General features: G+C 57.2%; 1 protein-coding gene across 14 annotated transcripts in view; it reads right to left on the minus strand.

The window, feature by feature from the left end:
* C5H1orf167 (chromosome 5 C1orf167 homolog) overlaps positions 1-14,781 on the minus strand; it is a 31,224-nt gene extending 16,443 nt beyond the window's left edge. For 11 of the 14 annotated variants that reach the window (XM_072828366.1, XM_072828364.1, XM_072828365.1 and 8 more), the window contains exons 1-2: positions 8,689-8,841; positions 643-793 (exon numbers count right to left, since the gene is read on the minus strand). In XM_072828366.1, the coding sequence (XP_072684467.1) occupies positions 643-793; positions 8,689-8,739 (202 nt within the window). In that variant the 5' untranslated portion in view covers positions 8,740-8,841. The other 3 variants (XM_072828360.1, XM_072828363.1, XM_072828362.1) reach the window with 3 other exon arrangements.
* Between the last annotated feature and the right edge of the window lie 13 nt (positions 14,782-14,794).

The following is a 14,794-nucleotide window of genomic DNA, read 5'->3' on the forward strand; positions in this document are numbered from 1 at the left end:
CGACAGGGCTGGGATCGGGGGTGGCGGTGACGGGGGAGAGAAGGACTCAGATTGGGATATGCCCCGAGACTCAGAAGGGGCGGTGGGTGGGGGGGAGTCAAGGGGGCCCGATTTCTGGCCCGGGCAGAGGTGACAGGGACAGCGCCCGGGGTGAGACCCCCGCAACCAACAGCCGCAAGGGAGTGGTCTGGGGCCTCGGGGTGGGGGTCAGGCTCCCTGCCCCCCAAGGCCGTCCCACAGCGGAGACGAGGCTCCCCGGGGCCGGGCAAGTGCTTGGGAGGACCCCGCACCCAGAGCGGGCCACACTTGCACCTTCGCGGACACCAACCAACGCCCAGAGAGGTCTGGCCACTCGCCCCACGGTCACACAGCTAGAACCTGGAGAACTCGCCCCGAGGATCAGGATCTGCCCTGATTTTGTGTGGGGGCCGCTTCCCCCACGGCTGTGCCAGCTCTGGGCCTGGCACAGACCGCCCCGGGGCTCCCTTCTCGGCCGGGGCCCCCGCCAGGCCCCGTGCTGCTGCCCTCCGCGGGAAGGCCCTGTCCAGTCAGTCCCCGGGACTCGGGAGGCCGGGCTGCGCTGACGGGCAAGGAGCCCCGGGCCCACGGCCGCCCAGCTGCCCCGCCCCCACCCGGACCCACCTGACCACCCGGGGGGCGTCGTGGGACCGAGCAGCACACGGTCCTTGCGGCTGCCATAGCGTCTCAGCTCCGCGGGCTCCAGGGCGAGGCCAAGGCCATGGCGTCCGTGGTCCACGTGGCCCGCGGTCCGGCCGGTTTGATGGGATGGGTCCTGGAGGGCGAGGATGGCAGGTGCGCTCCCACCCGCCTCGCCCCTGCCCTGGGCCCCCCCCCCACACTCTCCCCCCGCACCTGGCGGCCCTGGGGCCTGACCCCCCACGGTCCTGCTCAGGCCCCACACCACCCCCTTTCCCTTGAACGTGACTCGTGTCCTCCGGCCCCGCTCCTTCCAACGCCGACCACAGCCCCCCAGTGGGCCCTGCTCTCGGGGCAGCCCTCTCAGGTCGGGGCCTCCCAGACTGCTGGGGCCCTCTGCTGCCTGCCGCCGCTTCCCGCCTTCTCCCCGCTCCAGGGGGGAGCACTCCGCCGAAGCTCCAGGCAGGCCCTGAAACCAGCCCAGGGCCTGTCCCCTCGTTCCTTGAAGGCTTCAGCCCTGGCTCACTGTTGCAGTCTCCGACACACACCTCCGTCTGGCGCTCTCACCGTCCACATGGCCACGCCTCTCACTCCTGGCCTGCGGAGTCCTCCATGTCCTCCCCTCCCACCATCCTGCCCTTCGTCCTGCCTCAACCACCTGCTGCCATGGTGCCCCAGGCCCTGCCGTCTTAAATAACTGCACCCACCCCATAATTTCAGTTTCGGGGCCTACTCCCATCCTCTGGCGCTCAATGTGGTGCTCTTTGCCCCATCAGACCCCCGCTCGGGTCCTGCCACCCTCTGACTGCCCCTCACCGCTGCTGGCTCACCCTCCTCCCACAGTTTAACCGTCGGGCGGGTGTGTAAGCGCCCTTTGGCACACCCCGGCCCTGGCCCCGCACCCCTGCTCTCTCTGCACACAGCTGATGAGTGGTTTTCACCCTCCTGCTGCACTGACCGACAACCTCGCTCCAAGTGACCACCTTCGATCCCAAGTGGGCGCACAGGCTGCTGGAGAATCAGACTCTACTCCCTTTCCCCTCCCTCGTAAAGGCCAGGTCACACTTCCTGGCCTGTCCTCAAACCCGGGCCACCCTTTCTCCCCTCCCCGCCCCCCTCCAGCAGACTCACAAAATAGGGCAAAATCAGAAGAGAAAGGCATTCTCTACCGGCCAGCTTCCAGGCGGAGCCTCCTGGCCCTTCCCCCGTCCTGTGGTCCCATTCCCAGCCTGACCACCCCCCTGCACTCCGGGCGCCATCTCAGGGCCACCACAGTCTCCGAGGGGTCCTTCTGTGAGTCAGGAAAGGCACCTCTGACCCCATAGCCCCACCGCAGACTTAGGCCTGAACCGGGGTGCAGAGCCCGGGGGTGGGACACACGCTCCGACGTCCCTGCTCCAGAAACCACCCCTCCCCCCATCAAAACTTCCCTCTTCTTTACTGAATCATTCCCATGAGCACTTAAGCAGGTGGTTGTTTCTTCCAGCTTTAAAAGACGGAAAGCAAGACCCGCCACCCAGAAAACCCAGCACCAGCCTTCCTGAGCCTCTAGGTCCCTGGCTGCCTCTCCCACTGTCCCCACACTCAAATCCCAGTTCCTCTCCCATCCCCACCTCCGCTGACCTCACTGCAATTGGCTCCCCCCGCCCCCACCTGCCCAGAGCTGCCTTCCTCCCTCCCGGTGATCCCCGAGATGCTACCCCCACCCCGGCCACCCCTGGGGCAGCGGCAGCACTGGGACGGTGGTCACTCGCTGGTCCCCTGGGGAACCCCGCCTCCCTGGCTCCAGGATGCCCCCTTCTTGGATGTCGAACCAAACTAAAATGGAGTCCCTTCTGTCAAGGGCAGAACGGAGATGCTCAGTGCAGGTGCATAAAGGACGTTTAGCCTAAACTTAGGGGAATTTACAGGGAATTTTTTCAGAAATCAGCACAGGGCCCCGGGCAAACCCCAAGCACCAAGCCGGTCCGCTCTCTCTGCGCTTCCTCCCTCCCCTCAAGTCCCTTGAATCAGCTCCCTCGATCCAAGTAAGAAAGACCATTAGGTGACCAACTGGCAACAAAAGCCAGATAACTTCCATATTTATCCCATAAAAACCCCTTCCTTACCTGCGAGCAGTGGGAAGGCATCGCCTGCAGCCCTGAGCGGAGAGCCTGGCAATGAGCCCGACTCTCTGCTTTGTTTTATTCAGTTTGGGTTTTGACTGGGTCTTCCTGCCCTCCCCTCCTGCCCACCGGCTTCGTCCCTGCTCTTCTGAGCTCGCCTGAAGGCCCAATAGCGGGGCCTGTTATGTAAGGGAAGTTATGTTGGAACACAGCCCCAGCTAGGGATTATGGCCTTGTTGCTTGCTTGCTTGCTTTTTTAAAGATTATTTATTTGAGAAAGACAGAGACGGAGCATGAGTAGGGGAGAGAGGGAGAAGCAGAGTCCCCGCTGCTGAGCAGGGAGCCCGACGTGGGGCTCGATCCCAGGATCCTGAGACCCCAGGACCCTGAGATCACGCCCCGCGCTCCACCTATCGAGCCCCCGGGCGCCCCCCATGGCTTGGCCTGGCTACTCTCTAGGTACCAGGGGCCAGAGAAGTTGGAACAGAAACCTCCTGGACCTCGAGGCCTAGACATGTGCTCCTTGGCCTTTAGGGATGTTTGCTGACCCCTGTCCTGTGCTACCTGGCCCCCAGTTAGCTCGTGACCTCACCCCGAGTCCCTCCCTTGCGCCGTTCCCTGTGCCCGGGGCCTCTCGCTCTCGCTCTCTCCTTCCAGGCCTGCCTCGACCCTGGCACCGAGCCCTTCCCCGACCGTTGTCCCCGACGTGGCAGCTCCCTGAGGAGTACAACAGAAGCCAGAGAAACGTAGCTTCATCCGAGTCTCCATCCTGCAGCCCCCGAGGAATACCTGAGCCGGGCAATAGGACGTTCCTGTAGGAAGGCCCGGCTGCCCTCATGGTGATGCTGCATCACAGACGTCCAACAGCCAGACCTCCAAGGTCCTGCAGACGTCGGAGGACCAACATCTCAGCGACAATTCCCGACACACTGACACCGTCTCTACCCCTGTCCCTCCGCAAACGTAAAAGTCCGTCATCAGCCACTCCTCACAATCCCGGTGCAGCTCTTCCTGCCCATGAGTCCTGTCCCTGTGCTTTAATAAAACCACCTTTTTGCACCAAAAATATCCCAAGAATTCTCTCTTGACTGTTTGCTCCCAAACCATATATCCAATCACGTCATTCTGGTGCCCAGCGTGGGGCCTGAGTCATCTCATCTCCACCCTGAGTCTCGGTGCCAACTTGGTATTTTCTCTTTTTTTACTTTCATTTCAGGGGCTTTTCAAGGAGGACGGTCTTCCTGGAACACTTTCCTGTTGATTGCTCAGGAGGCAATCCTCCAGCCCAGGGCCGTCCTCCGCCGAGGAGAGAGCCTGCCTTCCGGCTGGAAGCTACACCCCTGGCCAGAGTGGTAACAAGACCCAGAAACTTGATGCCTTCTCTTTATTCCTATTTTTATTTTTAGATTATATTTATTTACTCATGATAGACACAGACAGAGAGAGAGAGGCAGAGACCCAGGCAGAGGGAGAAGCAGGCTCCATGCCGGGAGCCCGACGTGGGACTCGATCCCGGGACCCCAGGGTCATGCCCTGGGCCAAAGGCAGGCGCTCAACCCCCGAGCCACCCGGGCTGCCCTCTTTTTAAGATTTTTAAAATTCATTTTAGGAGAGAGAGAGAGAGAGAGAGAGAGAGCATGAGAGGGAGGGGCTGAGGGCAAAGGAGAGACTCTCAAGCAGACAGAGCAAGGAGCCTGAGTCAGGGCTCGATCTCGCGGGTGCTCAAAGAGAGGCATCCTGGCGTCCCTCTTTATTCCTATTCTTCAAAGATTTATTTATTTATTTGAAAGAGGGAGAGAACACACACAAAGGGAGAAGGAGAAGCAGGCTCCCCACCAAGCAGAGAGCCCGACATGGGGCTCGATCCCAGGACCAAGAGATCGTGACCAGAGCGAAGGCAAATGCCCAACCGACTGAGCCCCCCAGTGCTCCTCCTTTATTCCTACTCTTATACACAGTTGTCTGTCTTGGGCACAGGACAGCCACCTCAGGGACCAGCACAGCAGCCAATCTTAAGACTCCCATGTGAGGTTTCCTCCTCACCGGGGCTCAGTGATCCCCTCCACATCCCAGGCCCAGCCACTTCTGGCTGTGAGAACTCCCCCGGGAGCCAGCTGAAAGCAGCACCTGATTGAATTAACCCCCGGCCGGGACCATTTCCTAGGGAAGTTGGCTATAGGGACTAGATGTGTTGGGATGTCACTTAAACCACATGGATTCCTATCTTTACCGTTTTCTCTCAACATCCTCTAGCACTTCAGTTACATTGGCTAATTTCCTCTTGTAAAACTTTTCTAGCATGTTCCACGGGTTAAAAATGGCGGGTTCTTTGTGGCACAGCATGGCAAGGTGAAGACCCATTTGTAGCCTCAGATGCAATGGGGAAGCAGGGTGGGGGGCGCCAGCATCCCTCCTACAGGGCAGGGATCATAGCAATTTTGTTAGAGGGACACTTTGGGGTCGCTTTGACACCAGGCGCCTCGGATACATCCTATGTGGGATGCCACCAGGGAGTGGCGGGGGGTGGAGGGTTCTTGGTAACAGGCCTTCTAGGCTTCTTTTTCAGTTCCCAAGGACCCTCCCTTGGGAAGCCCTTTTACCCGCTGGAAACAATTGGGATTGCAAGATTTAAGAAAGGAGCGGTGTTCCGGAACACTGCGTGGCCTCTCCTTAGGAGACAAGGGAAAACGGTCCGTTAATGGGACCCTGAGCTTCGACACAATCAATCTGGCAGGTCTCTTCTGCAGGACACAGGGTGAGCGGATGGAGGAACCTGGTGGCCAGGCCTTCCTGGCCCTCAGTCAGGGCTCCGAGCTGCGGGCCTCGTAGAATGTGTTTGGTTTCCTAGACTGGCCAGTCTCCTGACACACGGGATGATGTCGTCTAAACAGGCTTCCTCCGACCAAACCCAGTTTGCTGGAGGAAACACGGGCGGTCGCTGACGAAGGGGACGCTGCCTCACCGTTGCTCCTGATGGTCCCAGATCCCTCCAGCGGTGTGTGGGGGCCTCTCCCCCCTTCATTTCCTGGGTCAGTGGCTCTGATCATTGGAGCCAATCGTCTTGGGACGGGGCCTTCACCAATATTCCCAAGCAGCTGCCAAAATCCCTTTTGTTTTGGGGAAGTTCTCTGTCTTCTCCTGCCCGACATGGACCGCCTGTTTCCACTTGTTGGTGGAAAGAAAATCTGTCATTTCGTCCGTCCAGGCTGAGGGGCTTCAGGCCCGGGAATCCTCTTTCCCTGCCCCCTGGGCTTTCGTCCACCGCCAACCCTCCTGGAGGCGCCTTGGGGGCTCCTCTCCTGCCCTCTCCCGTTCCCCCTGGTTCTGCACCACCTCGGGGACCACCTGGCTCCCGTGCCCTCCTGGCGCCTCCACCTCCCTGGCTCCTGCCCCTTCTCTCGCTGTCCGGGAGCGAGGAGCACCCCAGCCCTTGGACTTACACCGCCCCCTTCAGATTTCCCGCCACGGCCCCACGTAGACCCTGACAATGGAGAACAAACTGACTTTGAAGTGGACCCAGGAGGAACATATTTGATATTTAAACTCAATTTAAGTTTGCTGAGTGGATGAAGACGTGCCTTTACAGGTGTCAGCACTAAACCTAAGACTTCTATCCTGCTAAGGTTTACCAAAAGTCAAATAAGCTCGTGACCTCTGTTCCAATCTGTCAGCAAAAAGAGGACTTAAAATGATGGTTGATTTTGTCTGTCTCAAGGGTTTCATGGGTAATCGTTAGGATCGCTTTCAAAGTCTCTGGCAACCTAGGGAACCCTGGGTGGCGAAGCAGGTTTAGCGCCTGCCTTTGGCCCAGGGCGCGATCCTGGAGATCCAGGATCGAATCCCACGTTGGGCTCCCGGTGCATGGAGCCTGCTTCTCCCGCCTATGTCTCTGCCTCTCTCTCTCTCTCTCTCTCTGTGACTATCATAAATAAAAAAATAAAGTTTAAAAAAAAAGTCTCTGGCAACCTGAAGCTTTAAAGGTTCATTTGGATGAGAAATGGGATTGAATGCCCTGGACATCGAGGTCTTTTCCAAATGAGAGAAAATACTAAAGCAATGATTACTGGACGCTGGTTTGTGCTTTTGGCTTCATATTGCAGAGAAGCTGAGGATACTTGGGTCTGTTGGTAAACATGCTTTGTGCTTTACTGAAAGATTGTACTTCGGCAAAACATGTTTTTAAAATTCTGAAAAGTATGCACAAATTTGCCATCTAGAGAATTCTGGTGTAGTTCACAATTGGTGAAGACTAAAGTTCCTGAGGGTTAAAGTCTTGCTAAATGTAATTGAGACTGATGGAAATAAAGGAAACAACTCTGACTAGAAAAGGTTACAGGGGGATCCCTGGGTGGCTCAGCGGTTTAGTGCCTGCCTTTGGGCCGGGGCTGGTCCTGGAGTCCCGGGATCGAGTCCCGCATCGGGCTCCCTGGATGGGGCCTGCTTCTCCCTCTGCCTGGGTCTCTGCCTCTCTCTCTGTGTGTCTCTCATGAATAAATAAATAAAATCTTTAAAAATAAATAAAATAAATAAATCTCTTTACTGCTTGCAGCCTGCCGCTGAGTATGTGAGACAGAGGGTGACGTTCCTCAAGCAACTCATGGTGATGTTGCATCACAGACGTACAACAGCCAGACCTCCAAGGTCCTGCAGACGTTTCTCTCAGCCACAATTCCCGACAAACAGTCGCCTCTACCCCCTCTCCCCCGGCCCGGCCCTCCACAGAGGTAAAAGTCCATCATCAGCCACTCCTCACAATCCTGGTGCAGCTCTTTCTGCCCATGAGTCCCGTCCCTGTGCTTTAATAAAACCACCCCCCGTTTTTGTTTTGTTTTGTTTTTTTGCACTGATAACATCTCAAGAATTCTTTCTCCAGGGACACCTGGGTGTTGAGCATTTGCCTTTGGCTCAGGTGTGACCCTGGGGTCAGGGGATCAAGTCCCACGTCGGGCTCCCTGCATGGCGCCTGCTTCTCCCTCTGCCCCTGTCTCGGCCTCTCTCTGTTTCTCATGAATAAATAAATAAATAAATAAATAAAATAAAATCTTAAAAAAAAAAAAAGAATTCTTTCTCCAGTGTTCGACGGTCGGCTCCTGAACCGCACAGGGATCACATCATCCCCACTCTGTCCTCTCTTATCCTGCAGGACTTTTCTCCCCCAACAGGCCAATGCAGCGGGGCTGCTCCACCGCGGGGCTGCGACCCAGTCCCCCGACCCCCTCCGCCGGGCCCAGCCTCTTTGCTTCCACCCTGCGCGCAAAGAGCCGTCGGACGCGCCCGTCAAATCCGCACCGCAGCCCCAAGCCCTGGGTCCCTTGTTTTAGAGACGAGGCCCTGGGACTCCACGGGGCCACCTGCCCAGCACGGGCTGCCGAGGCGCCCAGGCCCCAGGCCCAGCTCCAGGCGCATGCTCAGAACCAGGACCGCCCTGCCCCCACCTCTTTCCGAGGGAGCCGGGAGGACCCCTGACCCCTGCCCCCGCGGGATCCCTTCCTGCCCTGTGCCTCCCGGCTCAGTGCTCCTCTCCCCGCCCTGTCTGCCCCCTCCCCCCCGCTCCCCCAGCTAAGGACCTCAGAGCCTGCCCTTCCCCCCCACGCACCTGCCAGCTGAGTGCTCCTCCCCCCCCCCCCCCCCGCCGTCTGCCTCCCCCCCAGCTAAGGACCTCAGAGCCTGCCCTCCCCCCCGCTGAGTGCTCCTCTCCCCGCCCTGTCTGCCCCCCCCGCCCCCCCAGCTAAGGACCTCAGAGCCTGCCCTCCCCCACCAGGCAGAGTGCTCCTCTCCCCGCCCTGTCTGCCCCCCCCGCCCCCCCCAGCTAAGGACCTCAGAGCCTGCCCTCCCCCCCCACGCACCTGCCAGCTGAGTGCTCCTCCCCCCCCCCCGTCTGCCCCCCCGCCCAGCTAAGGACCTCAGAGCCTCCCCGTCTTCCCACCCAAGAACGGGGGCGGTGTTCCTGGCCTTCTGGACCGGCTCCTGCGTCCATTGGCCTCCCTCGGGGCCTCCTTCACCCCCTGGGGCTTGAGCGTCCGCGGAGGCTAACGACCCGGCGGGGGAGGGGCGCCAGGGAACCACGGAGCCTGCAGGTGCACGCGGGGGCTCGCGGCGGGGGCTCGAGGCGGGGGCCCCGGGGCGCGATGGGGCGACCAGCCGAGCGCCAGGGCCTCCCCGAGGGTCCCGGCCCCGCTGCGCATCCGGTGGCGAAGCGCGGCCTGGGGCAAGGGCTGCCCTTGCGAGACGGGAGACGCTGCCGGCCGCCGGGTCCCCCTGAAACGGCCCGGAGTCCCCCGCGCCCGCTCCTCCCGTGTCCCAGAGCCCGGGGGTGGGCCAGGCGTGCCCACCTGCCAGGCCTTTGCCATGCTGCTCCCATGGAGCCTGCCTTTCTACCCTCTGTCCAGATCCGTCGCTTTCCCGGTTCCAACTGAGACAGGAAAGGGCACTTGGCCCCGGGTCAGAGGACCCGTAAGGCCATCGTTCTGCTGCTTGTGCCCTAAGGCCGGTCCCTAACTCCTAGGACCCTCACTCAGCTTCTCATCTGCAGCCGCGGGGGTGGTATCGCCTCCTCTGCCGTCTCACCGGTTTGAGGCGAGCCTTTACCAAGTAACTGCCGAAGAGCATCCTAAAAGAGAAGCAGTTCTGGAAGGAGGAGCAACTGTTACCTCCTGCCCGAGTCTGTGGGTCTAACGTCTCCCAGATCTCGTCTACCGCCTGCCCCTTCTGTTCCTCGGATCTTGGTGCTCTTTTATCTCAAGTAATACTTGATGCCTTGAAGGCGAGTTGGCCTGATTCTTACTAATGCGGCTACACCAGCTCTCTTGGGTCATCATTTGCCTGTTCGGACTTCTTTTTTTTAAAAAAGATTTATTTTTAGGTAAACGCCACACCCAACGCGGGGCTCGAACTCAGGTCACGGAGATCAAGCGCGGCGTGATCCACTAACTGAGCCGGTCTGGCACCCCCGCCTGCCTGACGTTCTTTCATTCTTGCACGGGCAGCCCTCCTGTGTCTGTGTATCTTAGGTGTGTCTTTTATAAACACAAGCAGAGCTGGGAGTTTCTAGGAAGTCATTTGCAAAGGTATGATCGTGACGTGTATATACAAAAACCATCTTATTTTTGTGTTTGCTAATGGTCCAACTTCATGTTTCTTTTTTTCTCCTTTCTCGACTTTTTAAGAATTGATCAAACAACCGCCACCACAACAGGGGAGTTGATCAAGGCTCTCTCTCCCCCACAGGCCCAACACTGTCCTGGAAGTTGCACATTCCACTTCTATTCTTTCAGTGGTTCTCTGAGACACTAATTTGGCAGAATCTGAAGTTAATCCAGTGTTTACCCTCCTTGCAGACAGAAAAGGACTTTATCACACTTTGTGCCTGGCCAGCTCCTCCCGCCGTGTACCAGGACTGTTTTGATCATTAAATCGTGTTTACTGTTTCCTTTGTGTATGTCAGCCCTTCCTTGTGGAAAAATGCCTTCGGAAGATTCTTCAGATGTTTCTGTATCAAAGATCTGTTGGTGACAAACTCTGTTGTCATTTCTCTGAATAGGCCTTTATTTTCCTCATTCCTGAAAGATAACTCCTAGCACACAGCTGCTTTCGCACCACTCTGAAGATACCAGTCCCCTGTCTTCTGACTCCTTTTGTTGCTGTTGAGACATCGGTTGCCCATGTAATTGTCATTTCTTTTAGGACAACATCTTTTCTACCCGGTTGCTTTTGGGATTTTTTAAATTTAATTTTTAAATTAAAAAAAAATTTTTTTTTAAGTAATCTCTAGAGTCCGACACGAGGCTTAAACTCATGACCTTGAGATCAAAAGTAGCCAGTCAGCCGCCTCCGCTCTCGGGATCTTAATGTTCATGTTTGGTGTCCTGAACCACTCATTCTATGTTTGTTATAAAGCAGTGCCAGATTGCTTCCAGGTGTCCAAGATTAAGCAACTCTGAACAAAGGGCCACCAGGATGACTACCGATGTGGATTTCTTACGTGCGGGGATTGTTTGGCTTCCCAAATCTTCATTTGGTGTCTTGTCTGTTCCGGAAAATTCTCTGCCATTATTCCTTTGACTATTGCCTCTCTCCCAGGGGCTCCTTCCGAACTCCAAGAGAGTTATGTTGGATCTTGTCCTGCTATCCTTTGTTTCTTTACTAACCTCTCTTATTTGTGCTTTTTGGTATATTCTGAGCAATTTCTTTGAATATATCTTCAAGGCTACTATTCTTCTGGTGTTTCTATTCTTTGAATTAACCCATCCATTGAGTCTCTAACTGTTCTATTATTTCTGGAAATAATAGAGTCAACGGGTTATTATAGAACATTACCATGTCAACAATCCTTTTTTTTTTTTTTCCTATTTATTTGTGGAAGTTCTATTTATTTCCTTTTAAATTCTACTTGGCTTCCTAATCTCCACATTGGCACATTCCGGCCCTAAAATCAAGAAGTCTCCATGTACCCCTCGGCCAAGTCTCCTGTTTGTGGGCCTGTGTCCTGAGCTATGAAACAAGGTGGATGTAGAACAGTTGTGCCCTACCTCAGAGTGGCGGCAGCGGTGGTGGTGCTGGTGTGCTCTGCCAGACCTGCTCTGTCTTATTCCTTGGCCAAGATTTCTTTTTTAATCAAGGTTTTGAAATTAAAACTTTCAAACTTCTGGGCTGTGGGAGCTTGAAGCTCCCCTTGAGTTCAAGTTTGTGAATCTGAGTGTAGATTTTTGATATGGGGGCACCTGGGTGGAGCATCTGCCTTGGGCTCAGGGCATGACCCCAGGGTCCTGGGATCGAGTCCCACGTCGGGCTCCCCGCATGGAGCCTGCTTCTCCCTCTGCCTGTGTCTCTGCCTCTCTCTGTGTGTCTCATGAATAAGTAAAATCTTAAAAAAAAAAAGATCATTGACATGGTAATGTTTTATAATAACCTGTTGACTCTGTCAACAGTCTCTACATTAATAGGTATGAACGTGAGCCCTCAACTACCCGGAGAACTGGACCCTCAGGGCTCTGCTGTTGCCAGTGAGGAAAACCTCTGTTTTATAATTTTTTCAAAACTTGTAGAAAGCACTCGATAAATTATTACGGAATTGATCATGAATGAATAAATGAGTGGATGGTCAGACAGACTGATGGGCTCAGGACATGCTACCCCCAAGGCCTGGCACTGTGGCGTGTTGAACATCTTACCCTAAGCTTTTGGGGAAAAAAAATGCCTGAAGCAAGAAAGTCACTCTGCCCCCGTCCCCTGAACCTCCCTAAAACAAGCCCTAAATCCCTACGTGAAAGGTATTCTCCGTGTGCCGGGGAGAGAGGACATCCTTATCACCAGAGACGGGGCTTCCTCTCCGAGAGATCTGCCTAAACCAACCTCGCTAGACTAACCCTGGTCTTCCTGCTGCGTCACCTTCACTACCCCAGCCCGGGCCCCACCTCTCAATTCTTCGCGTGTTCATCGTCTCGTTGTGTGAAAGGCATGAAAACGTCCTTCTGTTGTGAAGGTTCTCATGTACGTGGGAAAGTTCGAGAAAACGCACATGCTTTTCTCCTGTTCGTGTTTGTCAGTTTAACTTTCAGACCCAGCCAGGGACCCTCGGAGGACGGAGGAAAGCTCTCTCCTCCCCTACGCTCGTCACCCCCTCCCTCTCTCAATGATTAACGGTCACAGCACAACGAGAAACGCTGATGTCACACATTTTCAGATCTCACTCGTCCCGGGGCCAGGCACTGGGACAATCCCCACTTCTCAGATGAGGAAACCGAGTCACGGTGAGGGAAGGGGCTGTCCTGTGTCTCGTACAGCCGGTCACAGGGGGCAGTGGGGATTCGACCAAAGCTTTCTGGCTCTAGGGCCGTTTTGGAGGGGGAGGCGGGGAGAGCTGGAATTTCCAGGCTGTTCTGGAGACTTGAGGCAGGATGAGCCTAAGGCGGGGGCCCCTGCGGGGACGGCTGGCTCTGGTCCAGTTCCGGCCAACAGGACAGGACAGTGACCTCCCGGGACCAGGGCTTATCTCCAGCTCCTTCATCTGGAAAGCTCAGCTTTGTGAAAACAAGAAACACAAGAGTTGGGAACCGGACAGGTGGCTTCAGCCCTCACCAGCAGGAGACCCGAGGCAAGAGGAGTTGGCAGCCTGCGGTCGAGAGTCCAGAGCGGCAGACGCTACAGACTAAAATGCGGAGTGCTGGCAAGAGTCTACAGGGACGCCGGGGTGCTCAGTGGTTGAGTCCTGCGTCGGGCTCCCCGCAGGGAGCCTGCTTCTCCCTCTGCCCGTGTCTCTCATGAATAAAGAAATATTTTAAAAAAAGAGTCTACAAGAGCTGGCCTTTTTGGAAGAGCTCGCTGTTGAGACGGTCGGTTGGAAGCTCCATTCCCGTCTGGCCCTTCCCTGGACCCGGCCTTCCTGCCGCCCGCCCCCAGCCGGGGGCAGCTGGAGCTCTGAGGTGCTCGGGCCCCAGGCCTTCTCCTTCTTACACCCCGGCCACGAGTGAATCCTGCCGCTCTGCCTCCAAAACACACCCAAGGGCTGCCCTGTTGGGAAAGGCCGCCTCTTGCAAGCTGGCTGCATCCCACTCGCCGGGTGACAATGGGGCCTTGAGGCTGGAACACTTCCTTACCCAGAGATGCAGAGCCCACGCAGGCGGAGCTGACCTTGTCACCCGTGTGGGAATATCTTACTGTTTCAAGTCCAAGGTTTGCTCTTTTGTTCTGCTCAAGCATGCGTGTCATGTGGCCCCCGGCCCACGCCACTGCTGCGCCTGTCCTCGGGGAGGGGAGCGTCCTCCCACCGGGGCCGGGGAGGGGTGAGAGTAAGGGCGCGGGGGTTGCTGCTGGCCAGGGGGGACTGACACCCCCCCCACCCTGTCCCACCGAGGCTGGTCTTCTCCTTTCGAGTAGAGCGTGGTCCGTCCAGGGCGCGCCTGCCCTGCTGCCCTCGGTGTCCCGACCTCCAGGATGCAGTGGGCAGGACTCGGATGTCCCTCCCTGGGACCGAGAACGGGTGCGTGGTGTTCTGTTCAATGTGGCCAGCAGCACCCCACTCTCCCCGCCCGCCCGAGCCAACAGGGTCCTTTCAGAGTGTAGGTCAGACCGCCAAGCCCTCCAGCGGCCCCAGCGCACTCAGAACAGGCCAAAGTCCCCACATGCCCTCCTAACCCTTTGCTACCGGGTCCCTGCTGCCCTTCTGACCTCATTCTTTCCTCCCTCCCTTGGTTCCAGCCACGCCGGCCTCCTGACTGTGCCCGGAAACAGGCTGGGCAGGCACACACATGCTCAAGTCTTCCCGCGAGCTGTTCCCCTGCCTGGAAGCTCTCACATCAAAGGGAATCGCCTGGTACTTGGGGCTTTTTTCCCCCTGATGTTGGCAGCCCCAGCAGCTAGAGGACTCCCAGCTCCCACAGGCTCTTGGTTGCTTGTTGAACGAATGCTAGAATGTCAGTTAGGAGATCTGCTGTTTGGAGAGGGGGCACCCCACTGGGGGCCCTCGCTGTCCCTGGGCCTCGGATCAGGGCCCTGCTCTTGCAGGGCAGCCGTCCGGTTCCCGGGGCCACTTGGCCTGCGGGTTCGGGGAGCCAGTGTAGCTGGGAGGTTCAGTCGCCGTCCCCCGAAGCCAGAGCAGCCCCCGGCCAATGACCAGAAAGCCCAGCTCCCCTGCTTCGCCTCAAGCCAGACACTGCATTCAGGGTCTGCTTTTGGGGACCCCGACCTAAGACAGGGGCCCTCTCTGCACGACCCAAGACAGGGGCCCTCTCTGCACCCCTCGTAAAGATCTGGTCTGATTTGAAGATCTGGGACTATGAGGACCCAGAGTCTCTGAATATACTCTTCCCGCTGCTTGACGCAGGCAGTTAGCGGCCCCCCCACTGTGTCCCCCTCACCTTGTCATTCCCCTTGAAAACCTGATACATTCACAACATACGCACAGGGGCATGTGCGGCGCAAGCCTGCCATGTGCCAGGGGCTGGTGTAAGCAAAGGACCCAGGACTTGGGGTCAGTCCCTTGCCCGGAGGCCCCACCTCCGCCCCCCAAGGCTGCCCCGACCACGAGCTTGCAG

This window comes from Canis lupus, chromosome 5, assembly GCF_048164855.1.
Source record: "Canis lupus baileyi chromosome 5, mCanLup2.hap1, whole genome shotgun sequence".
In the NCBI taxonomy this organism is placed as follows: Eukaryota; Metazoa; Chordata; class Mammalia; order Carnivora; family Canidae; genus Canis; species Canis lupus.